Source organism: Opisthocomus hoazin, chromosome Z (assembly GCF_030867145.1).
Source record: "Opisthocomus hoazin isolate bOpiHoa1 chromosome Z, bOpiHoa1.hap1, whole genome shotgun sequence".
NCBI classification, from domain to species: Eukaryota; Metazoa; Chordata; class Aves; order Opisthocomiformes; family Opisthocomidae; genus Opisthocomus; species Opisthocomus hoazin.
In genome coordinates, this window is record NC_134454.1 from 4,448,052 (window position 1) to 4,476,031 (window position 27,980).

The window sequence follows — 27,980 nt, forward strand, 5'->3', positions numbered from 1 at the left end:
TTCCATATTCCAGTTCTACGCTGGAAGTAAAAGGTTATTCACAGACTTAGCAAAAACTTGATATTTACTTACTTTAGCAGACAGTGTATGTATTTGTGTACTACTGATGCTTCTCTCTTGTCTCTGTCTGCAGCTCCTCTTAGTAACTTGGCATCTAACTATGAACAGATGGGTGTTCAACCTCTGGTCTTTTGGTTTGAATTTTTTTTTCCTGAAGACTGCATTATTCTTAAAACTTTTTTTTTTTCAAGTAAGAAACGATTACTTGTACAACACCCTAAAAAGTCATCTGCTGTAGTATTATTCTGATTCCTTGTGCTTCCTTGTATGAATATTAGGAAATTTTCCTCTGTGGCAAGAAACAACTGAACATTAAGATGAACGCTTACAGATGTTTGTGTTATTGCGGTGTAGAGATGGTTTCTTGTGGCTGCCTCAGGCATTCACGTCTTTCAGAAGAGCATAGTCATAACGGCATACTGTAAAGTGCCAGTGACAGACCATTCTTTGAGAAAGCAAAGCGTCGGATTTTGTTGTAGGTAATGAAGCAAGACAGAAAGGATTCTGTGGGTGCATCATTCTTAAGCATTTCTAGAACAAATTTTCAGTAAATTAAAATTGCTGTGAAAAATGAAAATTATCTGCAGTATTATACAGACCCTTATACTTTTAGTCTTAATTGTTGTTGTTTAGAGGAAATTCTGTTGTCTAAATAGTATGTAGTATGCACTCACCCTGACCTTCACTGAGATAGAGGAAATGTTTTATAGCATTGCAGTCTGTTTATCTCTAAATTAAAGTCACTCCAGGTTTAAAGAAGAGCAGCTCTAAGTAATTCCAGAAGTTCCTGGCTGTTCATATGATAACTGGACCACAAAGGTGGCACTGAAAAGAAGGTTGATTGCGTATAGATGTCTGGATCACAGAAGTCTTGCTTTTACTTGCCTGAGCTGAAGACCATAGGTGAATTCTGGCTTCAGTACAAAGGCTGTCACGTGCGGAGTGCAAAGCTGAACAAACAGGTAGTCCTTAGTTCTCAAATTCTGGAATTAATGCAAAGAGAACCTTAATGTGAGACCGTATAGAAGAGGAACCTAATTTTTATGTTGCTTAACTTTGTAAGTTTGTAAACTTGCCAACTCACAATCTCATACTGACAAAGATACTCACCTGTACTAAGATTTGCATTCAAGTAGTCTGAACAGGATTGCTGGCATGTGATAGCACAAGGGATGTCATCTGATGAGGTCTTTCCTATTTTCCTGTTGATTGGCAATGATGAAATGGCATCTTGCATAGGCATTTTACACTCTTTGGGAGCAAAAAGTTGCTCTGGTGTGATATTTTGCCTTGAAATCTTGTTTGCTTCAGTCTTCAGGAACGTTAGGCAAATAGCCTTTTTGTTTCTTTATTGTGGCTATCTTACTGTATTCTGTTTTTCTGTTGGAATAACAGGAAGAGGAATGGGACACAGAGCATGCAATGATCTAGTTGCCGTCCTGTTATCAGGATATTGTTGACGAGTGATCTGTACGGTGATCTTAACACCGACGGCCCCTCCTTCAGTATTGACCTGTTTTGCTGATACCATTCATGTTTTGGCTATTGATATGCGCCATCGCTTTAACCTTGATCTTGTACTTACTCTGTCTGGTACTCTCACATTTGAATGGTTCTGTTGATACCATTCCAAATATTTTTGTTACAAGTCTCCAGAGATGAGAAAGAAATGAAGACAATTCAGGGTTTTGCAAAACTGCAGCAGCACCAGTATTGGTGGAGTTACAATCATGTACTTTGATTTTTCTCTTTCTGCCTTGTAGAGATTCATCTACTTTAGTGATAGGGTTGAGTCTCACAAACACAAATTATGATGTAACTGTATAATCACACCATGTTTGCATAGCTTTTAGTCCCGTGAGGCTGAGTTGTTTTCGTGCTGCAGAGACAGCAGAAAAGTACTGCAAAGTCTGTGGTGTTGCTGTTTTTAATTATTATCTTTTATCTTATGTTTTTATCTGGTGCAAATTTTTTGATGCATTTTTTCTAACTTTCCCTGCAGTGAGAGTATGAGATCCGTACCTAACGTGATCAAGCCCTTACTCTTATTTGAGTAAGTGAGGGTAGGACGTGAGAATAAATGAAAATAAACACGTGCTTAGCCAACTTTTCTGTGCCTACACAAGAGGAATTTTTAAATGGCAGTTTACACAGACATCAATTTCAAAAATGAAAACTTCAGAGACAATTCCTCAGTCAGACAAAAACGTACGTCTCATTCCTAACGTGGTATCTGTGTAGACATTTAAAAACCCTAAGTAGCCAATTCACTAATCTATAAATAGCGTAGAAAAGTTATAACAAAGTTTTCCGTTCATTGTGGAGATAATGAAAATGTCCTGCTGTTTTAATTTCTGTTAAAAAGGAGACTAGTGAAGGGATATAGAACAGATAGCTAATGCAAGAAGAGTAGTAGATTCAGTGGAGATCAGCTTGTTCCACAGAAACACTTTTGTCAAAGACTTTTGACACTGACAAACATTTGACAGAATGCAACGGGCGGTATTATCACTTTAGAAACTTTTCTTAAGCACATGTGTTGTTTCTTTAAAAGACAAAAACACCACTGCTCCCCAATTCTGTATTTACCTAATAAAAAAATAATTGTTAACTTTTCTGCAGTGTTTGTGGGATGTAAATTGGTTCTGCTTTGTCCTAACCTATTGCAAATAGCACATTGCTGACTGAAATGATGTCTGTAAATAAGGAAGTTTACCCATCTTAAAAATACAAATACATCGTGAAATATACGAAGTATCCATTTGAATGTGACTTAGTCATAAGATAGTTATGAGTGGATTAATAGATAAGCTGTGAATTAATGAGATTTGAGGAAGAGAGCTTCTCAGAAGTGCATACAGAGAAATATGTACTGACATACACATGAGAGGAAGAGACGGATCATCAGCCTCTGGACTGTTGAATACATGAAGCCTCTGCTTTCTTGTTTCTTCAGTTAAAATTTGAAATAGATGTAGTTACTGACTGTCGTGTAATTACTTTCACTTGGGTTAATAATGATGGTAGTTTGTTAAGCTTTATCTTCGGTGTTGCATTGTTGTATTCCCATCCTTTATTTATCTGCATTTTTCCATTGTATGTTTGTTACAATCGCTGGAGTACAATCTGCCAGCAAAGGAGATACGATCCCCTTTCATTCTCATTGAAAGTGTTGCAAATTTGAATTAATTTCTAAAGCCTTTGAATAATTATCTGTCAAGTCCTTGCTCTTTCCTTTTAAATTCAACATTTGAATCTGGTATTGCCCCCTTTTTTAACTCTCCACCTGGCTTTTTGAAGGTTCTTGTTTTGGTGTATCTTTTTCTCCTCTTCTGCTTGAGGATTCGTTTTTCTCTTGGATGTGTCCAAGAAAACATCTCCTTTGTTAATCCAGAATGTGGGAAGGATCTGAAGTGGGATGGGGGGTGGTGGTGGTATGAGTTTTCAGGGGGTTGTTTTTGTTTTTTAACTTGATCTTATACTCATTCTGATTGGATAGTCAGATTGGCCTGTGGCCTGCATAATAAATTGTTCTGTAGAAGTCAGAATTACGACATTAGACACAATTTGACATGAACACACGCACACAGCCATGCAACCCTTTACCATCGTTCCCTTTTAATGTTTATGAAACATGATTGCTCTATAGACCATTTAGCTGTTCTAAGTAATTTGTTCAAGCCTGTTTACCTTGTAAGTGTGAGCCTAAACAAGGAGTTAAAACATTAAATAAAACCCTGTTGTTACAGATAATTCTGAATTGTTTTTCTGGAGGTTAAAAGTGTACTGAAAAAATTCCTGTGGGGACAAAACTGGTTAGATACTCTGTAATAATAATGCTGTGTTTTGAAGAAAGTATGCGATCAAATCTTGAGCAGTTTCATATTTTATTTTAACATTTCTTTCATTATATCAAAATTACCATGAACAAAATGAAGATTAGTTGAGGTCTTAAATGGGCTGTTTCCTTTCAACCCTTGTTTATGGCAGTTGTAGTGTTGTTCACTCTGGCAAACAAACAAGGGTATCTTCAGCTCGAATTTTTCGACGTTTTAGAGTCAACAATTGACTTGACATTAGAAAGTCTGGTCTAAAAATATTTATCACTGAAGTCTTCTCCAGCTCCCCCCCCGACCCCTTCTTGCTTTCTCCCTGCACCCTTCTCCTCTTTTTTCCCCTTTTCCTGGTAGGATTTATGAACTATATAAAAATATTTTTGTTGTAAGTGAAAGTGTTTAAAAATGTTGTGATAGTACAATCCAAAACCACAACATTGCTTCTGAAGACACCCTCTCGAGCCAAGTCATTTCCCGTAGGACTTTTTCAAATCACAAAAATTGAAGGCCCTGTTTATTAAATACATAGTATGTGAATCCATGCCAGAACAGGGAGCAGGGTCAACAAGATGGAAATGCTATTCCTAAATGTTATTCTGCAGATGTCGGAAGAACCTTTCTGACATGAAGTCATAGTAAAAAAGAAAGAAGATTCAGAAGCAGAAAAAAATGGCTAAAGCTTTCAGAATAAAATAGATGCACAATAGCTATTGATTAATTGAATAACAACTCTGTTTTATGTAGAAATTACAAGACTGCAACTACAAACAGAGGGGAAGTTCTTCAGGGATTCTTAGCTCTTTTGACTTGGAGGAAATGTGAAGAAAGCATTTTCCACAAAATATGTATCTTGTGTATATTTTCAGTAACCGTGTGGAAGCCTGGACTAGGGATGTTGACTTCCTGCTCCGGCAAGAAGGGAGACCCATGGTAAATCTCACTGGTGACAGGAAGCATGTGAGAGTGATGGAAGCAGATTGGCGGAATACTGATAAAGCAGTAAATTGGATAAAGGAAGAAGCCATCAACCTCACTCAACCATTTGTTCTTTACTTGGGACTAAATTTACCACACCCATATCCATCACCTTATGCAGGAGAAAATTTTGGATCGTCTACATTTTTAACATCTCCGTATTGGCTGGAAAAGGTATGTGAAGATGAAATTTAAATACAAATTTATTTATAACTGCTTTTTATGAACCATGTTTTATTTCAAGTGAGACCCAGTTGTGATATTTCAGTGAGAAATATTTGGATGAGATATTACATTACTGATTTAAAGCTAAGCAAATGGAAGTGAGGAGTTTGTTGTAGGAAAGGGTTTGTTAGCAGTGGTCACTGAATCAAAGAAATTTGAGGTTCAATGGCTAGAAACACATTAAACAAAAATGAAATTATTGCCATAGCTGTAATTTTGTTCAGTAATGGTCTGAAGTTCATGGTTTATAACATGCTGTATTGTGCTTTTGTAAGTAAAGCTATATGTAATCATTCTGTCTGAGTTCTATAGCGAGAGATTGAGTTTTCCTACAATACAAACCTCGAATGTGTAGTAGTAAGACACAGCAGAAGTCAAAATCTTTTCTGTTAACTTCTTTCCGTGCTACTGTAGCTTTTGAATGTTTTTACAGTGCATAGAAGTCCCATTATGTCCATATGTGGAAAGCTAACAGGTAGCACTCAATTTCAAAGAAGTAGTAAATAATTTTTCCCTGTCTTATGTGGTCTTCAGGTGCCATTGTCTGTCATAAAACATAAATGGGTTGCAACAGCTTTCACAGCATTAAGATTCTCTGTAGCTGAAGACTTGAGAATTAGGTTTGAAAAGACTTCATGCTTGCTTCAAAAAAAAACAAACATATGCAATTTATATGACTCGTGGCCTTTTCTACTGGAGAGCTGCAAAATCTATCTGGGTGCAACATAAATATAAAGACTTAGAAGAAAGGATAGACAAATGAAGGTTGAGAGAAGTGAAATTTTTGTAATGACGAGGGATGTAGGTTCTTCTAGGAATGATGAGAAGTTTGTGGGGAGAGGAAGAGGATGGGGAAACGACCTTGATTTGCAAAAAGCAAGGTTTAGCTTGGATATTAAGGAAAACTTTGTAGGTGCTCGTTGCTTGGTTAGACATGTCTTGAAGTGGGGGTACCCTTTTTCAAGTGGCAGAGAGAGTTATAACATCTCTGACAGTTTTTTTTGTAATCCTTAATCCATTTAGAGTACTTAAACTTCATAATTTGCTGAGGTCCTTTCCACCACTGCATACTTAGTTATTTGAACCACATGTTACCATTTATTGACCGTTGTCTGATTCTTCTGGAATTTTTGGCTATGGAAGAAGCAGTCTTTGAAAACGACAGAGATCAGTCTCATGAAGAAGTGTGAGTGCATAAGTGAAGAACTTAAATTATATGTTTACTGGGGAGCTAATAGAGAATGGAGTATCAACACAGTATGTTTATGAAATCCTGTGCTGCTAAGCCGATGGTCCCCTGTATTTTGCACAAGCTGACACTTTTTCAGGGCATGTGGCTTTGTTCCTAGGTATGAATTACGACAGACAGACAAAGGGATTATGACTTTGTGAATCCTTAAAACGAGGTTGTAGTCCTGTAGAAAAGGGTTCAGTCTTATGATGATTCGTGGGTGGAGAGGAACACTTTTTTGCCCCGTTATGTCTTAAGCAACTAATAAATACCCTCTGAAGAGTCTAAAATGTGACTTCGTGTAGCCAAGGACCTTCAACCAAAGGAAGATTACTGAAGCAGTTGTCTGATTTTATTTTATCTTGCATGATTTCTTCTTGCAGCCTATTTTCTGTAGGGCCTGAGAAAACTTAGGGTTTGGTATGTCCATTTGCCTATTACAAAGCCAGGTTTTATCCCTATGTTATGGGCGCTTAAACTCTTGCCGTCTTACCAACTGTTTAGATGACTTAATACATCTGCTAGGTAACTCAGAATGTTGACTGTTGAGGGAGGTGGAGCTTTCTGGGTATGGGAACGCATGGCCATAACAGCACTGGTGGTCAAAGATTTACCATGTGCTGGAAAGACAGACACTACGCTAGTAGCTCACCAGACAGCTCTGAGTTGTCCTTGCCACAGCATGGGGCAAAAACCAAACGGAGTTCAGCAGGGGTTGATACTTAAACTGCTGCACCAATAAACAGGGAAGTAATGCTTCTAGAGATGACTTTGGTCCAGCTGTTTTTGTGCTGCATGGAGCTTCTTGGATGGTAAATGTCTCATTTTATCAGGAACCAGTGCTGCCCAAGTTTGGGCCAGCCTGGGAAACGTGCTGCACAGGTGCCAGAGTTGCTGTGCCATAGTCTAGGCCACAGCATTATTAGAGAAGATTTTCAGAGGTAAATGAGAGCAACAGGTGTGGGTTTATTTAATAAACTTAAGTTTTCCATACTGAGATTACATCTTCTATGCTTTGTGGTAATTTGTGCTTTAAGCCTACAATATAGAAGTAATTAACACTTAAACGCAGCACTTGCTTAAGGGAATGCTTAGAAGTGTGACTGCCTGGGCCAAAATGTGAATGTCTGACTTTGAGGCTCTAGAGCTAGTACTGCAGCACGCAGTATCTGTGAGCGTGCCAGTTTCACTACACAAATCTGGCATTATTTGTAACTGATTGGCGCCGGCTTTTTAGTTTGAAACTGATCTTATACTTCTTTAACTAAATAGATTGATACCTGTAGGAACAAATGGGAAAGTATTAGAAAATTGAACTAATGTAGTGAATAATTTTTATCAAGATGTCAAGACTTGTCATTGTTAAAAATTTTATCCTCACACGAGTGGGTTACACTAGGTATTGCTTTATTCACAACTCAGAGTTGGGCCATCACCTCAGTGTGTGGCAAAGCTTAACTCACTAGACCAGTTTATAGACATTTATTAAACCGATGACATCAAGTCTAGAATCTTCATAAGTTTCTAAGCAACCGTTCCGTTCCTTTCAGTACATAATTTATTAAGTTCTTTCTATTCTTCTGTCTTCGTAGAATTCTCCCTCGCTGGTTTCAGGGTCGTCTCAGCTTCTTTTGTAAATTGTTTGATACAATCCGTACAATTAATTTCTATCCCAATTGCAACATACCAATTGTATGGTTTCTTAACACAGCTGTGTTTACACAGCTGAATCTACGTTCTAGTTCTATGATTTTATTCTATTCTATAATAAATCTTTATAACCAATCTCTAACAGTCATCGACTGCCCTGGAGACTTGACCAGACTGAGTAAATTTCTGTGTTATTCTGTAGGCTCACGTAACACCTGATCTTTTTGATGTATGTGGTTTGTAGTTATTCTGTAGTTAATGAGATACTATGCCAATACTTCTGTACTTACACTAGAGTGCAGTTCTAGAAAATTGTTCAGCAGTATCTCTTAAAAAAAAGGTATCAGGTGGCAAAGCACATATTTCTGGCTCCTAGCCTTAGTTTCTAACTGATTTTTGTAGGGCTCTCTTAAAGTGGCTTGATAACTGTGGACGCGGAGGGGAGGTGTGGAGGAGGTAGCAGCACCGTGTTACAAAGAAGCAGCTGGTGTTTCCTGGACCACAAATTGAGAAATGAATTTATGCTAAAAAGTTTTAAATTAAATCGGGTTTTTAAGAAAATTGTTCAATTCAGTTGCTAAAATAATGTTAATTTCCTCTTATTTTTAGGTAACTTATGAAGCTATTAAAATACCCAAGTGGTCTTCTCTTTCAGAAATGCATCCAGTAGACTATTATTCATCTTACACGAAGAATTGCACAGGAGAGTTTACAAAGCAGGAAGTGAGAAATATTAGAGCATTTTATTATGCTATGTGTGCGGAGACAGATGCCATGCTAGGTAGGTAATGTTTCATTATGCAGTGGGTTTTCTTGTCCTGATTTTTTTAAAATGCTGATAGGGCTGTTCTTCTGGAAAAAAAAGAATCACACTTTAGATCTGGGAGTAAGTCACATGGGTGTTGCTTAATCCATCTATATGATAAATAACGGGATAGCTTTTAAGGCTATTGCAAGGTGAATTCAGAGCATGCTGAAAAGTACTGACAACCATCAGTGAGAGACCCTGCAAAAGCCCAGTAAATGGAGCAAAACGCTGCTTGACCCATGTGCAAGGGGAACTAAATACTCTTTGATGAAGTGCTAACTGAAATAATGGAAACAATTGTGAAGGGGACAGACCAGCAAAGCAAAGCTGAAAGGAAAGAAAAATTTTAGGGCATAAGCAGTTTCACTGGAGATTGATTTCAAATGTATAGACTGGATGACAGCTATTACACATAGACTAAACAGTAAGGTTACCTTTGAAGTCTGCCTTAGCAGCACATTATTGAAAGCTAAGAAGAAGAAAAAAAAAATGAAGAATTCTGACTATCTAATTAATTTGGATTAAGGTCTACATACCTAAAAATTAAAATGTAAATTGGTCTTCATTTACAGTATTTTATTTCTTGATTTTAAAAGAGACCATGAAAGAATAAGAATTTCCTTGCATTGTAATATAGAATTCATTAATAAATAACTGGTCTTTTTAGCAATGTTAGAATTACAAAGTAATTTAAAAGACACAGAATTAGTCGTCCACATTTTATGAAAGAAAAGAGATCAATGGGAGCCTGACAGTTTTAGAGAATGAGGGTATTGCACAGTATCTGCAGTGGGGTTTAATTTGATAATGTATTTTAAGTTTTTAACTAGTCTGTTTAAGCAAGAATCATCTTAGTGTTTTGATGTTAAAGATGTGTAAGTGCTTTCTTCATTGTGGACTTCACTGATCATGGCCCTGTCTTCGCTGCACAAATGTATATCCAGGGGTCTCCTGCGAGGATATAGGCACAGGAAGGAGAGAATTCCACTGATTATGTGTAAGGTGGACAGCGTCAAAAGTCTTCCACGCTAAATGTAGTCGCAGGCCTTCTGCTGACCTATGTTACTGCTGTTGAAAGAACTATTATTAGTTATGCTAGAAGTGACAATAGCGAAAATGCAGCTTGTCCTCTGGTGCATCCTTGCCTTTTGAACAGTTTATGATTGTTGTTCAGTGCTCTCGACACTTCATTTGGAACCAGACTCCTGCAACTCATTGATGAGTCTACATTATTCTGGTCCCTCTTCTGTGGCAGAGAGAGGCGTTTCCAGCCCTCCATCTAGGATTCCTTGGGGTTTGCATGCTGCTTTACAGGTACAGGAGTTGGAAGGAATATTTTGAAAGTATCCTTTTCAGTATCTTTTTCTTGTTGCAGGTGAGATTATTTCAGCTCTGACAGATACTGGGCTTCTTAAAAGAACAATTGTTATATTTACGGCAGATCATGGAGAACTTGCAATGGAACACCGGCAGTTCTACAAAATGAGCATGTATGAAGGAAGTTCCCATGTTCCTCTTTTAGTTATGGGGCCAGGTGTAAAAGAACAGCAGCAAGTACCACATGTGGTATCTCTCGTGGATATATATCCTACTATGCTTGGTGAGTTAAGTCATTTCAAATGATTTTTTTTTTTCCCACTACTATTATTATTATGCATCGGTATTATAGTTGGAATTACATCTCCACTTGGTGAGGCAATGTAGTAACGCAACAGGAGATAACTTATCTGTGGAGCATAAGTACGGACTTAATACAAAATGCTAAATATGGATGTAAAAATTAAATAAAGGAGCTGATGATGTTTCTCAGTACTATATCTGTCACCAACACAATTACAGTGAAGGATTATATATAGGATTACCTGTTATTAAAAAAAGGTGATAAAAATCAATCAGATGTGTTTTAGATATGCGTAATTCTTAATAGCCTTCATACCTAACAGTTCACTATAGAAATTACAGTGTAAATGCATCCAGAGATGAGATTAAACTTGAAAAAAAATTTGACAGCAGCTTCATTAGCTTATCAGAGGACTATGCTTTATGAAGGGTCACGTGGAAGAAACATGGTAAAGACATTGTATAGCAAATGTACAGTTGATACGGGCAAGCACAGTAAGGTATGATAATGGGCATCCATTCTTACCTGCTTGGATTTGGAAATAGTCATTATGGGGCAGAGAAACAAATAAAAAGGACTGACATCGAAATACTTACACAGAGATGGAAATTACTTTTGAGAGTGAATTTTTGAACAGTTACCTGTGATAAAGCATGCTGCAGATGAACCTCATTGGAACTAAACATTAGGTGAAGTAGCCATTTCTGGGCTTTATCTGGGATCTTTTAGGCTACTGATCAGAAAAATGTTCTTTTCAAGGCAGTCTGCAAAGCTGTCTTTAAGAAGTGTCATGTACACTGCAATCACCTGAGACAATGTGGGCCAGTAGATAAAACTGTAGTTCTGTCAGCAAAACCCAGTAAAAATCCTTTTGTATATGAAGTTGGTTTTCTAAAACCAGAACAAAAGATATTGATCTGCCTGTATGTTCTTAGAACTTTTGAAGCAGTTATCCCCTTGAAAATAGGATATAATCTGAGTAGTTTTCTCTTCCAAATTTGATATAAAATTTCTTATATATATATATAAAGCAGTCTGTGTTATATATGGTTCTTGCAGAAGTTGTGGTATTGTGTGTAGAGGTAAAAATCTCTTTTTTTTCTTCTTTGTGCCTTTTCCCCAAATAACATAATTAGTCAGGTGGTTTAATACCCTTCCGTCTTGTTCTTTTCCTCCTTTTTTTTCTTCCCAGAACTCTGTGTTTACAAGTCCTTTCCTTCAGTTCTGTCACTTCCCCTTTCCTGTAATCTGAATGTCAAAAAGCACACATACATGAAGATGAATGTGAAAACATGAAGAACCATCTCTGTCATTTACTACCGCTTCAGGCTGCGTGCTACTGCTGACTAGTGAGGAAACAGATTTTAAGTCTTTTTTTCATGATAAATGTAATCCCTTCACTTTGCTTCCTCTCAGGGCAGTGATCTCTCTTAAAGACCCCATCCAAATGCTTTACTGAACAATTCCTCCTTTACTGACTTGATTAGGCGCACCTGGTAGCAAGTGTGGTATGTTTTGATTCCAGCAGAATCAGTGTGATAGGGATATTTCAGCCAGGAGCGTAACAGCTCTTCCGTTTTTGACCAGGATGTAGTATAACCCTTCCTCCAGAGAGCACTGGCTTTGTTGGTCTGCATGGAAGTACCTTCAGATCTCTGTTGGAAAAGCAGGAGCTACTGAAGGTGCCGGCCTGGAGCATTCTTTGCATGTGGTGAATGCAGTTACTGCAATTAATAGCATTACTGGGTTAGGATGACTGAAGAGGAAGGCCTTTTTATTTACTAGAGGAAGATTTACAGATTAATGACAGGTATATATGCTGTAGAAACAGATGAGAAAATGGAAGATACGTGCTGATGAAGAAAAGTCACCTGTAGGCAATCTATAAGCACTATCACCATTCAGCGTAAAACAGAAGATAAAATACTGCCATAGTGCTCTGTGAAATGGAAGGTGTTGAATTTTGAATGACTTGCATGCTGTGTTCAGTAGGGTGATTAAAAATAGTGATACTGTCATACCACATTTTTAGGGCATGCTGAAGTTTAGGTAACATCCTTGGGATTCTCAACTATGTTTTTCAGAATGTCTCTGAGAGATCTTTGCAGCCTCTTAATACTGACCTGGTCTTTGGGAGCTGGAGACACTTGTGATGTAAGGTGATACTGAGGAGATTATTCAAGTTGCAGCGTCTAGGGGCCGTCTAGTAGGCTGTGAAGTCATCTGTCGCATTAAAGGATTTCAATGAGTCTGATAAGCAGCAAGGGGGAAAAGCCCTCCCGTTGAGTCAGGAAGTTCAGAGCGGACCTCTTTGCTTCCTAAACTTCTCAGAGAGGAGCCTACGTGTGGCTTGATTCACTCCAAATCCCAGACTTGGTCAATGGCTTATGTCTAAGGGGTTAGGTGTGTAGCTGCTTGTCAGAGTCAACATTTGCCTGTCAGAGCCCTCCCAGGGACTTTCGGTGAGACAGTTGTGCAAAGTTGAAACAACAGGTAATTTATGCAAGCGGCGAGTATCACAGATTCAGGATTGCTGTTGATAAATGCACTGTCTGTCTACAAAAATTGAGCTCGTTAATAGTTCAGTGCTTTAGTTAATATTGTTTTCCGGCGGATACATCTGACAAAGCTGGAGGCGTGACTCTTACCAAAAAGGCATCCCTTCTTGGGGGGTCAAAGAGGTCCAGGCCTGTTGACCTGTCCGTCAGGTAAGGTTTTCGCTTGACTCCTCCTCCAAAAGAGGGTGTTCAAGTGTCAGTTTTATACATTTGAAAAATCTTTGGAAGATCTTGGTGGGGTGGGAGTACGTCAATTATTATGTGTTGGTTGGCTCTTGGCATAGCATTTTGTGTCATCAGAAGCGGGACTCAGCATTTTGGGGTGCCCTGGGGGCAGGGAGCTTGCTACATGTTTGCAGGGGCCTTCTCATCTTTAACTGAAGCAACATCTGGCTGTGAAGTGTTAGTTCGCTTCACCCCAGGTGTCACACAGTTGATCTGAGTGTTGGGCCGTCCCCTGGTACTTCTGTCCAATAAGATGATCCAACCTTGTTGTTCAAGTCAAACCGCTCCCTTTTGTTAACTCTTTGGTGTTTGACACATGGTTCTGAGCAAGTCCTCCTCAGGCAGCAAGAAGTCCCAACAAGGCCAACAACCCAAATCATCCAGTGTTCTCCATCTGTGCACTGTTTCGATACCACCCCTGATACCATATTTATCTCCAGATCTACCAGAGAAACAAGTGGCTCGGTTCCTCAGTTTCCCCACCAGGCATAGGTGATAACCATAATGGCCACCGTCTGTGAAGTGTTTTGTTATTCACTGATCAAGAATGCTGCATAGGAGCTTAGAACCGTTATTGTCAAAGAAAGGAGTGGTTAGACCATGTTGGATGTGGAGCTTTTAGGGTCCTTTCATGCTATCACAATCTCTTCCTCTTGCCTGAGGTGGTTAGAGCAGAAGGGTATAAAAACATGATTTAAAAAATAAAAAAGCACCACCTGTCACTGGAGGCTAGCACAATCGAGTTTAACATCTGTCAAAGATTGACTTAGACATAGCTGGCACTGGTATGCCAGTCAAGATGGTAGACACCTCTCCTTGAAAAGTTCCTTAAGGATGTTTTGTATTACCTGCGTGTTTTTGGGTTCCTGTGTTCTACAACAAGAGTAGTTAGGAATGCGTGTTTTATTATTGCAATAGCATTTATGTTCAGACACCTGTAGCATTACATTAGGCTTTTTTAATCACAATAACTGCAGTAGCGTTCTGACTCTGTATATCTTTGCTTAGATATAGCAAGAATTCCTGTCCCGCAGAACCTCAGTGGATATTCTCTTATACCGCTGCTACGTGGAAAGGCTGAAAACGAAGTGTCACCCGGAGCGCCTCGGCCCCCGTGGGTGTTGAGCGAGTTCCACGGATGCAACGTGAATTCTTCCACGTACATGCTTCGAACTGGCAAATGGAAATATATCGCGTACTCAGATGGCTGTTCAGTACTTCCACAACTGTTTGGTATGTTACAGCTTCTATGTCCTGACTGACTGATTAATTTACTTAACTGCAAATTGGCTCTTAACTGACTTTTTGTTTGTTCCAGACCTTTCTGCAGATCCAGATGAGCTAACAAACGTTGCCATAAAGTTCCCAGTAATTGTGCATTCCTTGGACAAAATACTCCGCTCTGTAGTAAATTACCCAAAGGTTTCTTCTTCTGTTCAGGAGTATAACAAAAGACAGTTTATGAGCTGGAAACAAAGTTTGGGTCAGAATTACTCAAATGTTATTGCGAACCTTAGGTGGCATGAAGACTGGTTAAAGGAACCAAAAAAATACGAGAATGCAATTGACAGGTGGCTTGGTCAAAGTGAGTAAACAAACCAGCCTAGATTTAGTATGATTGAGGATATGAAGACATTCTGCATTTGTAATACTGTGCTGTATTTCAAGTGTTAGACTTACTGTCTGATGTAAGCTACTGAAAGCAAAGATGCCCAAACAATTACCACTTTGTGTAAGAAAGCCAAAAGCACTTTATGTAACTAGCCAGCACAACAAATCTAGGTTTTTACATGCTATAACTCTGTAATACAGAAGTATACATAGGAAGGGTAGTACGTAAGTACTAACTGTGTGTATGGAATATTTACCTGGTTGCAAAAAGATAGGGTATTAAGCATGAGAATGCAACAGGAATTTCTGTCTCTAAGGCCAGACTAAAGCAGGGATTATAAAATTCAGTGTAGTGTAGTGAAATGTGCTGGACCCCACTTTCCATCAAGACGGATTTTAAGTCCACAATGAATCTATGTTCTTCCACCTTAGAGAGGCTGTTGTGGTTGCAATACAGTCAAAAAGCTAACAACTAGTACTGGTCTGAACACAGATGCAGTTTATTCATGTACTTCCTATGTCAGCAGTTTATACATGATTGACTCGCCATCTTTTCAATGTCTGTCTTCTGACCTCTTGCTTTTGGATCTGGTACTTACCCCTCCTTGCTGTTTAAAACTTCGTAATATGCATAGGCTACGAATTGAACATGTGTGCAGGTGAAAAGCAATCTGGGCTCTGGTCACTGTGGGAAATTAAAAACCAGCAAACACCTCTGATGAAACCTGAGAGCTGAGCAGTTCTCTGAAAGGCAATAGTGTGATTTGCATAGTGTAAGATGAAAACTGCTTGAATAAATGTCCGTTATGCAGTTAGATTCTGACAGTCAATCTTTCAATGTGCATCAACAAGTGGAGAACTGGAACCTGCAGTGTACACAGAGGAGATACAATTGAAGCGTGCAGCAAAAAGTCAACATAAAAATACTATTTTATGTTTTTCTAGGTATGTGGTAAAAAAAACCAAAGCAGTTTTGGAAGAAAGTAAGGTTTAGCTAGTAACTCTTCTGCTTAAGGAAGAATGTAATTGTTGCAGCATTTACATTTACTTACTTTTTATCACAGTTACTGCTGCTATAGTAACAATTCAGGATGAGATTATACTTCATACCTAAATGCTTTCTGGAATCTGTAATGAAATACTCGGGAGTGGCAGTAGGCTAGTAAAAATAAACATGAAAAATATATGTCTTTTCTGATGGCTAGCTAGATGCTCTACATGCATTTTGTAAACTACGTACCACACTAGAATTCAGTACATATTTATGAATATTTTAGCTGTTTTGTATCATTGTGTTTGTGGAACATTAACGCTAACCTTATACTGTTTACCGCTACGGTAGAATTTTTCCCCCCCTTTTTTTTGTAGAGAAGCAACAAATTAACAGCTAAAATAAACCATCAAACACTGTAGCACATGTCATCAGAATTCTTGCTAAAATGAGTTCAGATAGTGATGAAGTAATGTCAACAAAAAACACGTCTTAGCAGTGTAATGTAGAATGGCTGCATAGGAAGAGAGCATAAATATATCCATAAGAAGGCTCATTTATCAGGAAAAAGAATAAATAAACTGTTTGCTTTCCAGAGGTCTGGGTAGAACACAGTACGTTGTACAGAATACAGCAGAATATGGTGAACTGGATGTGTTTTGTGTGTGTGCTTCTTTTAGTGACTCAATGTTTAAAGAAATTACTAGGGAAAATTGTATTTTGTCGGTTCTATGGACAGTGCTTTCTTTAAAGACACGAGCTTTTCAGGTGTACTTCTTCATAAGTGTTAGACTTACAAAAGTGCAGTTTGTGATACTTTGTGAAATGGAAAAACAAACTGGAAAACTAAACTTCTTGCCGTAATACCTTGCAACAGCTTCTTGTGTCACGACTTCTTGTGTCACAGGCTGTCCGCAGAAGCCCAGTGCTCGGGGCCAGGTTTCCAGATCATGAGGGAAACCCCAGGAATGTACCAGCTCACAAAGCAGAGCTAGAATGTCAGGAGGCAGGGATGCAGCCACACAAGGTGATTCTGTGGCGCGTGAGCCAACCAGCAGCCATCGGGTCCCGAGTCAGTACGTCTGGTCCAGTACTTCTTTTTGTGTCTGGTCTTCTTAAAATGCTTATTTAAAAAGAAAACATCGACTTGTATGTTAAAATCAAATCTTTGACTTTTGCATATTTATTTTTTGTGTGTGAGTGAACCTTTGTTCTGAAGAGTTAGAAGGAGAGAAGGCAAAAGCCCCTTAATGCCTTCCTGGCTCCGTTTGCAGTAAACAGACTGCTTGTGTTGGTACAGAAATGGGCTAATTTAAGTCCAAACCAGATACATTTAACCATGTGCTCATATTCGGTTACCCTGTCTTAGTTATGCTAATGCATCTCCATTATTGTAACATAAGTAAATGAGGTTTGCAACGTGCAAGGTTGGCCACTTAACAAAGGAAAAAAAAAAATCTGTTTTTCAGACATGCTCCACAGGTTACGCGGTATTACCGCTGAAGAGACGCTATGGAATGAAGGGGAGAAGGCAGGCTGGAATGGCAGCAGGATCAAGTGTAGTTATTAGGTGTAGCCAGGTCAGCGCAGCCTCTTCAGCTTTACCCGAGACTACAAGGGGCATTGGCCTGATCCGCTTCTGAACCCTGCTTCTCTCCAAGTGCTTATGAAGGCAGGAGAGGTGCCACTGTCGTGATGAACAAAAAGGAAGTTACTTTTGTAAATACAAGTTCTTTGTGGTCACTGGAGAGGTAAGAGGCTGCCACTATGAATTTGCCGGTGAATCACTTGAAAATAACCAGCAGGGGCCTTTGTCAGGGTAAGTAGCCTGGTCAGTAAGGGAAAAATAGGTGGGGAGATCAGACTTAGAACACACTTGGGCAGTGGCCTGTCTGATCATATTGTAAGCAAGCTGTGGAAACAGAGCCTAGACAAAATGACTGTAAGCTAGGTTAACAACTGGCTACAATCAAACTTGGTAGTAATTAAAAAGTGGTAAGGCTGAGCAAACAAGGTCTGCGAGAATTTGATGCAGTACTGTTTCGTACTTCTTTAGTAAGCAATTTGAATGCAGGAGTAGGCACTTTTTTTCTTATTAAACATGAGAAAATGCACCCTGGGAGAGCTATCAGCACTTCCAAGGATAGGCTAAAATTCAAAGTAGTCTCAATTAGCGGGGGGGGAAAATGATCTGGAATCAGTCAGGCAAAATTCATCATGGACTCGTTAAAGGTCAAAATAAAAAGGAAGGGGAAAAGCACTAAAATGGTGAACAACAAACTGTCTAGGATGCAGTTTTGCAGGAAGAAAAGCCCCAAGCGCCTGAAGATTTTACAGAACCAGAAGCAAAGCGTGAATTGACAGCATGATGCGGTGACACGGGAAACAAGTGATGTTCAAGACTGATTTAGAGGAGTGTTGTAGGCAAGACATGGACAATTATTCTTCTTAACGCTAGTGAATCCTCAGAGTGTTGTCTCTGCTTTTTTGTGGCTTTTTTGTTTTAAGAAGATGTAAACATGAGAGAATTCGGAGGAAAGTAATATAAATAAGTGACTTGTGAATCACATTAGGTTTGTTTCAGCCGTCAGAGGAACCTTGACAAGTCCTCGGCTATCAATAAGGTGCTCGTAGGAGCACAGCACATGCTGCCACCGAGAGCAGAAAAAGAGATGTCTCCGTTCTTCAGGCAGGGCTGTTCTGGTGAACTATATGAAGAAGGAACTGCAAGCGGTTAAACACTACAACAGCCTGACCAGAGAAGCCATCTAAACTCTGTCAGTGGAACTTACTGAAAATAAGTTGAAAATACTGGTCAAGAGCGGCCAAGGTACGTGTGATGCTGCAGTGGGTCAGGGAGCTGGACCAGATGCCCCCAGGATGCTCTCACAGCCCCTCTTGGTGTGTGGGGTAGGGGTTCAGGCTTCACCACTCTCTATTTCGTCCTGGACAAAGCTCAGCACACTGCCAGCTTTACCCACCTTTATAATGACCCTTTATCAGCAACAGTAATTACGAGTAGACATGAATTATTATTGTAATGAAGTTCTGCTAAAACATCACGTGAGGTCACTGTTGTCAAAATGACGTCTTCTAAGAAAAGTCTGCTTTCACCTGACTTCCTCGGGGGAAGCTTGTTGAGATGGAGGTGGTACAGCTGCCTGCTGGACAGCATCTGGTGCCTTTACAAGTAACCCCAGTGCAAGGCGAGCACCCACCGAGAGACGGTTTTGATAGATGTGATAATCACCGGAAAGAGTAGAGAGGTGTAGAGAAAAGACCACAGGGTAGGCTAGCAAGAGCTGGGTGGAGAACATGGATGTAAGGAGCCGCACGTCCCATGTCAGTGAGCCAGTGCAGATTTGTCACCCAGAATATGCAAGAAAAACCTCTGCTGAGGAGCCAGCGAGACCCGGCGCGAGCAGGAGCCTTGCCCAGAGTTGATGTTGCTGATTCCCCATTAGTGAGAGCCCAAAGGCACCACGCCGCTGCAGACTCTGAGGACTGAAAAGCCCTGCTTAGCAGCTTCCCCTGGAGATAGATGCTGCCACGAAAGAAGCTGTATGGCTGCTGAAACCGGCACAGATGGCCACGCTGTTCCCCGCGCAGAAGCTGCAGCCAGGGTCTTTGCAGGAGAAAGAGCTTCACGGGATCACCACACGAACGCATTTTGGTTCATGTTCAGCGCCTCGGACTCCTCGAGGGCATCAGTTGGACTGGGGATCCACCGCGGCAACCAAATGCGGGGATGCAGCCGTACCCCCTGCTCCTTTGGGTACCGGGGATGTCACTTGTGGGTCCGGTGACAGCCCCTCACACAGCTCACATCGCGGGCACAGAGCTCTCGCCATTACCTGCTCCAGTTTGTCAGTCATCTTCATACAAGTGAATGAAGATCAGCGTGAGGAGGGTATTGATACGTGTGTGCTGACACCTATAAACACCGCCTGCGCCCCGTCCTGGAGAAACAGAGCTCTTACACCCCAGAAAAACGCAGGTTCGGCTTAATTTGCAGTGTCAATGCAACAAAAAATACTCAGCTGGTGAAGCGGGTGTAATGAAACCTTACGAATAAAACGGGAGCTAAATGAGAAGGACGCGTTCTCACCGCAGCACTCCTTCCTGCATCGCTCTGCCTCAGAGCATGCCAGGCACGGATAAATACAACGATGTTTTAGAAGACTTTTGTCATGTTTTAGACAAGCACGCGCATCCCATCCCAGCACTGCTCAGCCCCCTGCTCCGCCTGTACCACCGGCCAGTTCCCTAACACGAGTCTGGCACCAACCCGCCTGAAGGGAAACAGTCACGTCCACGGTTTTCCAGTGGGTTTAAACAGCAAGAGCTCAGTTTCTTGGGCAGACCAGTTTTATTTCTGAACGAGGCATCACGAAACCCACAAAGCGTGACCAAAGTACTCGTCAGGCTTTGCAGGGATGAGCGAGTTGGACTCAGAACAGGAACTGTCTGCGTCGCAGCGCCCCATCCTGCCGATCTCGCCCTTTTCCATGATTGTGTCTGACAAGGAAACGCACCAGAAAAAGTAAAAAATATATATGTATCCGCCAAGCTCAGCCAGGTAAGGACCCCAGGCACTGCGGTGGGCACGCTTCCCACCAGGTTGGCCAGGGCCAGGTGCCCAGCAGCAGGTCCCGGCGCCGCACAGCCGCCGCGGCACCAGCCCATTGCCTGCCAGCAGCAGCACGGCACCCGCCCCCGGCGCTGGAGAGCATCTTCCCCCAGGGGTCCACATGCCCTGCACAGCCCAGGACAGGCGGGCATCTTCCCCTGGGTGTCTGCATCCCCTGCGCTGTCCGGGACAGGCGGGGGTCTTCCCCCCAGGGGTCTGCATCCCCAGGCCTGGTGGGCATCTTCCCCTGGGTGTCCTCATTCCGGTACCGGCAGCATCTTCCCCAGGGGTCCGCATCCCCGGGACCGGCAGCATCTTCCCCTGGGCGTCTGCATCCCCTGCACTGTCTGGGACCAGCAGGGGTCTTCCCCCGGGGCTCCGCATCCCCAAAACTGTCGGGAGTCTTCCCCAGGGGTCTGCATGCCCGGGACCAGCAGCATCTTCCCCCAGGGATCCTCATCCCGTTACTGGCAGCATCTTCCCCTGGGGGGTCTGCGTCCCTGGGACTGGCGGGTGTTTTCACCAGGAGTCCTCATCCCCTGCGCGGCCCGGGACAGGCGGCATCTTCCCCAAGGGGTCCTCATCCCCTGCACTGCCCAGGACTGGTGGGCATCTTCCCCCGGGGTTCCACATCCCTGGGATCAGCAGCATCTTCCCCCGATGGCCGCCCACCCCGACACCCGTGTCCGCAGGGCACGTCAGTCCCATGCCCCGTGCAGCTTTGATCTTCTTCCCTTTCCCCAAAGGGCTAAGAGGAGTTAGGGCAGGGTATGGCAATGAGTTACTACAGCTCATAAACTCAGCCATATTCCCAGGCAGAAAATGAATCTTTTTGCTGTTCCCAAATCCCCTGGGCTGTCATTCCCACCAGATGCCACTTGGCTCCTTCCAGCGCAGTGTGCACTGAGCAGCCAGACTCTTAAGAAAAGATTGGGAAAAGAGCCATGTAGATGATGAGAGGCCTGGAGCACCTCTCGTACGAGGACAGGCTGAGGGAGTTGGGGCTGGTAAGCCTGGAGAAGAGAAGGCTCCAGGGTGTCCTTAGAGCAGCTGCCAGTGGCTGGAGGGGCCAAGAGGAAGGATGGAGATGGGCTTTTCGCAAGGGTGTGTAGTGATAGGACAAGGCTCTAAACTGAAAGGGCAGATTTAGATGAGATATTGGAAGAAATTCTTCACCATGAGGGTGGTGAAACACTGGCCCAGGCTGCCCAGAGAAGCTGTGGCTGCCCCCTCCCTGACAGGGTTCAAGGTCAGGTTGGATGGAGCTCTGAGCAACTTGGTCTAGTGGAAGATGTACCTGCTCATGGCAGGGGGGTTGGAACCAGATGATCTTTAAGGTCCCTTCCAACCCTTACTATTCTATGAAAAATCTAGTAGAAAATCAACTTACAGTTTGTGCATGTTTGAGTAACTTTATTTAGAGTTACATGTTTATGCTTCCGTTGGTAGGTGCCACTCTGGTGGCTGGTTGGTAGCTCAGGGTTCTGCTGCAGGACTCGGGGAGGTTGTGTGAGCCTTTGTGCTCTGCATCGTGTTCGAAAGGGTGGTTTTAACATGGTCATCAGCCTGGGAGAAACTGGAGCAAGCAAAACTGTTTATTATTTCACCATAGAGAGTGATGGAGAGTGCACTTCCCGAGGGGCTGTGAGAGGATGGCAGGCAGATTCCCATGTTGATGTGCTTTGGGTGGGCAGGCGATGCTCACCCGCTCGTCTGTCCCCTGATCCAGGCTTAGAATCATAGAATCCTTAAGGTTGGAAAAGACCTCTAAGGTCATCAGGTCCAACCGTCGCCCCAACACCACCATTCCTGCTAAACCATGTCCGAAAGTGCCACATCCACACATTTTTCGAACCCCTCCAGGGATGGGGACTCCACCACTGCCCTGGGCAGCCTGGTCCAGTGCCTGACCACTCTTTCAGTAAGGAAATTTTTCCCAATATTTAATCTAAACCTCCCCTGATGCAACTTGAGGCCATTGCCTCTCGTCCTATCACTAGTTTCCTGAGAGAAGAGACCAACACCTGCCTCACTACACCCTCCTGTCAGGGAGCTGTGGAGAGCGAGAAGGTCTCCCCTCAGCCTTCTCTTCTCCAGACTGAACAGCCCCAGCTCCCTCAGCCGCTCCTCATCAGACTTGTTCTCCAGACCCCTCCCCAGCCTCGTTGCCCTTCTCTGGACACGCTCCAGCCCCTCAATGTCCTTCTTGGAGTGAGGTGCCCAAAGCTGAACACAGCACTCCAGGTGTGGCCTCACCAGTGCTGAGCACAGGGGCACGATCCCCTCCCTGCTCCTCCTGGGCACACCGTTCCTGATGCAAGCCAGAATGCCATTGGCCTTGGCCTTAACGCTCATGTCTGTGCTGTTTGAAGAAAGGCAGGAGAAAGCAGGTCTTTGTTCATCATGGCACCAAGACAGGGCCTGAGGCAGAAGAGGAGAAGGTGACATTGGGTGAAGACCACCTCGGAGGTCTACTGCCTTTCCCTTATGCCGGGTCCTATCCCAGAGGCAGGCAACTCCCCTGGGCAAGAAACCGGTGCCTGCTTTGGGGCTTTCACTGCACTGTGGGCTGCTCTAGGTTGAAATCTCTCATTTTCTGTTCATGCTTTGCAGGTGGATGTCCACTTCATGGATGAGAACGTGGCCAGCAGTAGGCCTGCAGTAAGAGGGTCTGTCGTGATGATGAGTCCTGAGCTGCCATCTTTTCTTAAGGGAACAAAATCTTTTACCACCACGTGTTTAACAAACTCATTGGCATGTTAATGAGTATACATTGCCTCAAGGGCTTTCTTCTGGAGGACCCCAACGTGCCAAGGCAGTTCTTAATCTGCGGCTGGTCGCAGATGAGCGCGCAAGCCTTGGCTGTGAAATGAAGCCGCTGGCTATTGATTGCTTGTGCCGGTCGGGCCACGTAGGGTCCGCGACGTGCTGACAGGCCGAGCCAGGTCTCAGACTGGGGTGCCCGGATAATTCGTGTGTGCAAAATCCAGACTGACTGTAGGAAAGCCATCGAACCTCCAAAGTGGAGGTTTGGTGCCAAGTGTTACTTAATGCTGGCCTGGATGTATATGGGCGTGTGTAGATACACGCGTGTGTGTGTGTCTGTGTCTCTGTATGTGTATGTCTATGGGTATACTGTTTTTTAGAGGTGTCTTCCTAAGAGTGTTTCTGACTATAGGCTTCTGCATTTTAAGATTTTGGCCAGTTTGGGAAGTTTGTACGCAGAGTCAGCCAAAAGGCGATAGTAAAAATTTGGGGATTTCCTACTCGGGTTCTTGTGGTCAGTTTGCTACATGCTGTGCTTATTTTTTTGAAGAAAGTAAGTGTGAATGCCCTGTTGGGTGGTCCTGTGAGTCTGGCAGTGACGTTTCACTTTCTAGGTAAGACTGGGTGGACATTCCTGTAAACTGGAAAGCAGAGAGCCGGTGCTTACGGCTGATCGTGTGCGGATCAGATAACGACTGGCCTTGGAAACACCGCACGGTTACTGACACCGGCCTTCCCGGTGTGATGGTTTCTAGGAAACACGCAGTTGCTGATTCTGATTAAACACACTGCACAGCGCCTGGCTCTGAGCACGGTTTCGGTTCGGCTCGTCCCGCCTGGAGAAGGTGGTGGGACTTGCGGGGAGCAAGGCGGCAGGAGGAACCTGGAGCTCTCTTCTAACGTTATCAGGCCATCCCCAGCACATCCCCGCTGCTTATCAGCCCTGGCAGAGCTGGCCGCTGCCGTGCCGAGCCTCCATGCACCCTGCCCATGGAGCTGCAGGGGCCGGCCTCGCTGCCCCCCGTTTGCGTGTAACGAGGGGCTGTGGCGTGCACCGATACAAGACACAGACGTGGGCGAGCCAGGGCAGGCTGCGGTAAGGCGCAGCGAAGAGGGGCGATGCTGGACCTCGTTATTCTGAGCCTCCATTTCTTGATCTGCTTCCTCATCTCGGTGGTGATCTGGCGCGGAGCGAAGGTACGGTGCGGCTCTTGGTGGCTCGGCACCCCGCTGCAGCGGCAGCCCCCCGCCTGCAGGTCCCAGGGGCTCTCAGCACGCGCAAAGACCTTTCCTAGCCCGATTTACTGAGGAAGCAAGGTTATACTGGGAACTGGGAGGGAACTGGAAGGCAGTAGCTAAATGTAAGCAGTTTTCATGGGAAGGCAGGTTTTGTGATAAAACTACTTATGTCCTCTGCTGGGGTGAAGCTGTGCGACGTCTGAGATATGTTAGAGGAGGAAGGGAAAGGCAGACACATCTGCTAAAACGGCCAGGTTGAACACAGTTTCTCAATAAACCATTTTTTTTCCCTTTTCCAGGTTTTTATCAACTTACGTCAGTTTGTATTTCTAGCCATAAAGCTAGCTTAAAGAGTATTGGATTTGCATGCAGGTACTCCTGTCAACCCGTTGCATAGCTAAATACTGTAGTATCTTACGTGTAGCGTCCTTGCGTGTTTTTGCACGTAGCTTTCCCAGGGATATGGCAATGAAAGTGCAGAGTAAATGCATAGTGATTTAGAATTTATCTTGCTTCAGCCGCAGGTATCAGGTTTGCAGCAGCTGGTTTTTCCCAGTCCCGGTTCCGTCAGCGAGCGCGCTGGCGGAACGTTATCGCCGCACTCCCGTGCCTCACTTCGTGTGCCTGCTGATAGTCTGCTCCTAAAGCAGCTGCTCCTTTCACCTCACGTGTTAAATGGGTCGGGGTTTTCTCGGGGACAGAGACACTCATTTTACATGTAGAAATTAAAACAAAAACTGTTTCATAAGGTGGCTTTTTGATTTTTTTGTGTTTTAAGGATGTGGATGTGTACAGCTCGAGCACAGAAACAGTTGAAACGGGGACAGATGGTCTTATACTAGTTGGCAAAGAAGATGACATAAAGAAGTCCAAAAGAGTAACAGCCAAGGTCAATGGCAGAGAAGTTGTTGTTTTCTACCACGAAGGGAATTTTCATGCTATGGATTCTCGCTGCTACCGTAAGATATTTGCACATGTGATCTCAACGTTGCAACAATTAAGCATAAAATCTGTTGCGTAGATTAATGCTGTGTTCTACTGTGTTTCAGATGAAGGAGGCCCTTTGTTTCTTGGAGAAATAGAGGTATGTAGGCAAAATGAAATTTATGAGGCAGCATACAGTGATGCGAAAACTCTAATGCATTTTTTTGAATACTTTTATCCTTTTGTCTGAACATAACATGGAAAGAAATGGAGATACATGTAAAATAGCAGACAGCCATACAGCTAATCACCAAACATGTCTTTTGTCCTAGAAATTCTTCTAGGAGAAATGTGAGAAGCCGATGACTTGCTATTTTTATCTTCTTCTTGCAGGATATCAATGGTCATGCATGTATTGTTTGTCCTTGGCATAAGTATAAAATCACTTTAGAAACAGGAGAAGGATTATATGAAGCAGTAAACCCTTTGGAGCCATCACCAGCACCACAGTGGCAATCAAAAGGAGTTAAACAGAGGATTCATAAAGTCACAATGGACAATGGAAACGTTTATGTGACTCCTCCAGATTTGTCTGTAAGCTTCGACTCCGATTATTTTGCTGAGAAGTACAAAAATAATGGTGATTCATCTATGGAAAAACAAAGCAACTCACAAGCAGCAGAGTCGGTTGTGGCCAGAAACCAGAATCCTGGTGAATGCGGCAACGAAGAACCGTTGTCGTGAAAGAAAAATGTACTGTGACCATGACGTTTGTCTCCAGGTTAAATTCTAGTGTTAATGTTTTGTTAAAGCATTAAAACGTGTAGAATTGGGTAAGACAAGAAGCTCTTCATTGTCAGAAATGGGACTGATATTGTGCCCATGATTTTTTTTTTTTTGCACGTGCTTTTCAAAAAGACTTATTTATAGCAGATGTTTCATAATATTTGATATTTTAGAAACCCTCCTAAAAATTAAAACAATTCTAGCAAAATAGGATATGTAGTGTGTTTCTGCTTATAAAATACAATACATAGGTTAAGGTAAATAGTCAGGTATAAAGGTTATGTTTATGTACTTAACAGTTTACATTTATAATGCCTTCAGTATAGATGACATGGAAATTTTTCACTTTTTAGATATGTGAGCAATCTCTGGACATTTATTAAGTGCCACAAAGAAAAGTACAAAACTTGAGCGTATTTTAGTGACCTTCTTTACGCCTATTTGTGTATTACTACCATGATTCCATAGAAGTATTTATTTTCCTTCTCCTCACTGAAGTCCTTTTCAGTAGTGCGTCAAGTAATATGACAAGCATTTGCCATGCATAGCTTGTTCTTCCTGATTCTGTTGGATGAGGAAGAAGCTGTTGGGGATAAAAAAGTGATACATAATGCAGTGGCTTTTGTTTGTTTGTTTTTATTTACTGTAAATGCATTTTCATACATTCCTTTGAAAAGGTGTGCATTCTGTTTAAAGCCAGAAGTTAGGTTTCTCTGTGTGCGTTTAGTGTGTAATGTGAGATCTGCCCTGATAAACATTTTCCCTCTGAGCTGTGCTGGGCTGGGGGCAGGCCAGGATCCAGGATATGGAGGGTTCCCCTGCCCAGCCCACGGGGTCCGGTGGGCAGAGATGCTGTGCGGGTGCTTGGTGTCGCCTTGCATGGCTGCCGTTCCTCGGGGTACATTTTTGGGTGATTAGTTGCAAAGTTTGGTCACAATTGGGTTTGTTTTGAAGTTGCCTGGTCTTCATCTGTAAGCTTCTCCTGTGCGTGCAGTGGGCTTTTAATGTATGTGGAAGGTAAGTAGGTCTGTGTCAACACCATTGTTCATATAAATGTATTTAAAAGTAGTGAGGCGTAGGAACAGGCTGCCCAGGGCAGTGGTGGAGTCCCCATCCCTGGAGGGGTTCAAAAACTGTGTGGATTTGGCACTTCAGGACATGGTTTAGCAGGCATGGGGGTGATGGGTTGACGGTTGGACTTGGTGACTTTAGAGGTCTGCTCCAACCTTAATGATTCTGTGATTTTATGATTCTGTTCTAAGTATCAGAGGAGACTGTCTGTGCCCGATTGATCATGAAGAAAAAAGCAAAGCACACAACCAGTTTATTTCACCGCATTGAAATTTAGATGTCCACCTCTGATCGTGCCTCTTTGCATTTTTTTTGCGGTCGATAGGGAGAAGCGGCACCTTCAAGGTGCTGTCAAGCTGACCTGTCTCCGTTCTGTATTTTAGAAGAACTGCAGCACAGAAACACTTTCCTCCTCCTCCTCCTCTCACTGACCCCTCGGCCAGCCAGTGCCGATGATGCAAACGCCTTGCCTTCTGTGAGATGAACCTCATCTTGGTCATCTGCTGGAAAACGCTGTTGTGTGCTGGCCAGTTCTGAGGGGTTTGTGTGTGTGTGTGTGTGTTTGTTTTTTAAAGGAATACATAGACTTCTCTACTTGCAGCCGCAGGGTAGATGTCAGGAAGGTGAGGTGGGAGGGAGGTGACACAGCCGATGCTCCAAGGGTCCTGGAGCACGCATCCCTTTGGGTGTTGTGGAGGGGGTTGGAGAATTGCTCCCCTTCCCTCCCTCCTCACCCAGCTACCTGCACCTGCGACGGAACTTAGATGTTGCTG

The 27,980-nt window shown here is 42.8% G+C and overlaps 2 protein-coding genes across 2 annotated transcripts in view; both read left to right on the forward strand.

Moving 5' to 3' along the window:
• ARSK (arylsulfatase family member K) overlaps positions 1 to 25,295 on the forward strand; it is a 34,866-nt gene extending 9,571 nt beyond the window's left edge. The window contains exons 4-9 of the mRNA XM_075446907.1: positions 4,763 to 5,045; positions 8,587 to 8,758; positions 10,161 to 10,385; positions 14,198 to 14,422; positions 14,508 to 14,774; positions 25,205 to 25,295. Coding sequence (XP_075303022.1) covers positions 4,763 to 5,045; positions 8,587 to 8,758; positions 10,161 to 10,385; positions 14,198 to 14,422; positions 14,508 to 14,774; positions 25,205 to 25,242 — 1,210 coding nt within the window. The 3' untranslated portion in view covers positions 25,243 to 25,295. The remainder of the gene's footprint in view (positions 1 to 4,762; positions 5,046 to 8,586; positions 8,759 to 10,160; positions 10,386 to 14,197; positions 14,423 to 14,507; positions 14,775 to 25,204) is intronic.
• RFESD (Rieske Fe-S domain containing) lies at positions 21,664 to 26,751 on the forward strand. Its single transcript, XM_009932872.2, has 4 exons — positions 21,664 to 24,384; positions 25,205 to 25,385; positions 25,476 to 25,510; positions 25,744 to 26,751. Exons 1-4 carry the CDS (start codon positions 24,307 to 24,309, stop codon positions 26,092 to 26,094), a joined length of 645 nt encoding a protein of 214 aa, XP_009931174.1. The 5' UTR covers positions 21,664 to 24,306; the 3' UTR covers positions 26,095 to 26,751.
• The last annotated feature ends 1,229 nt before the right edge of the window (positions 26,752 to 27,980 follow it).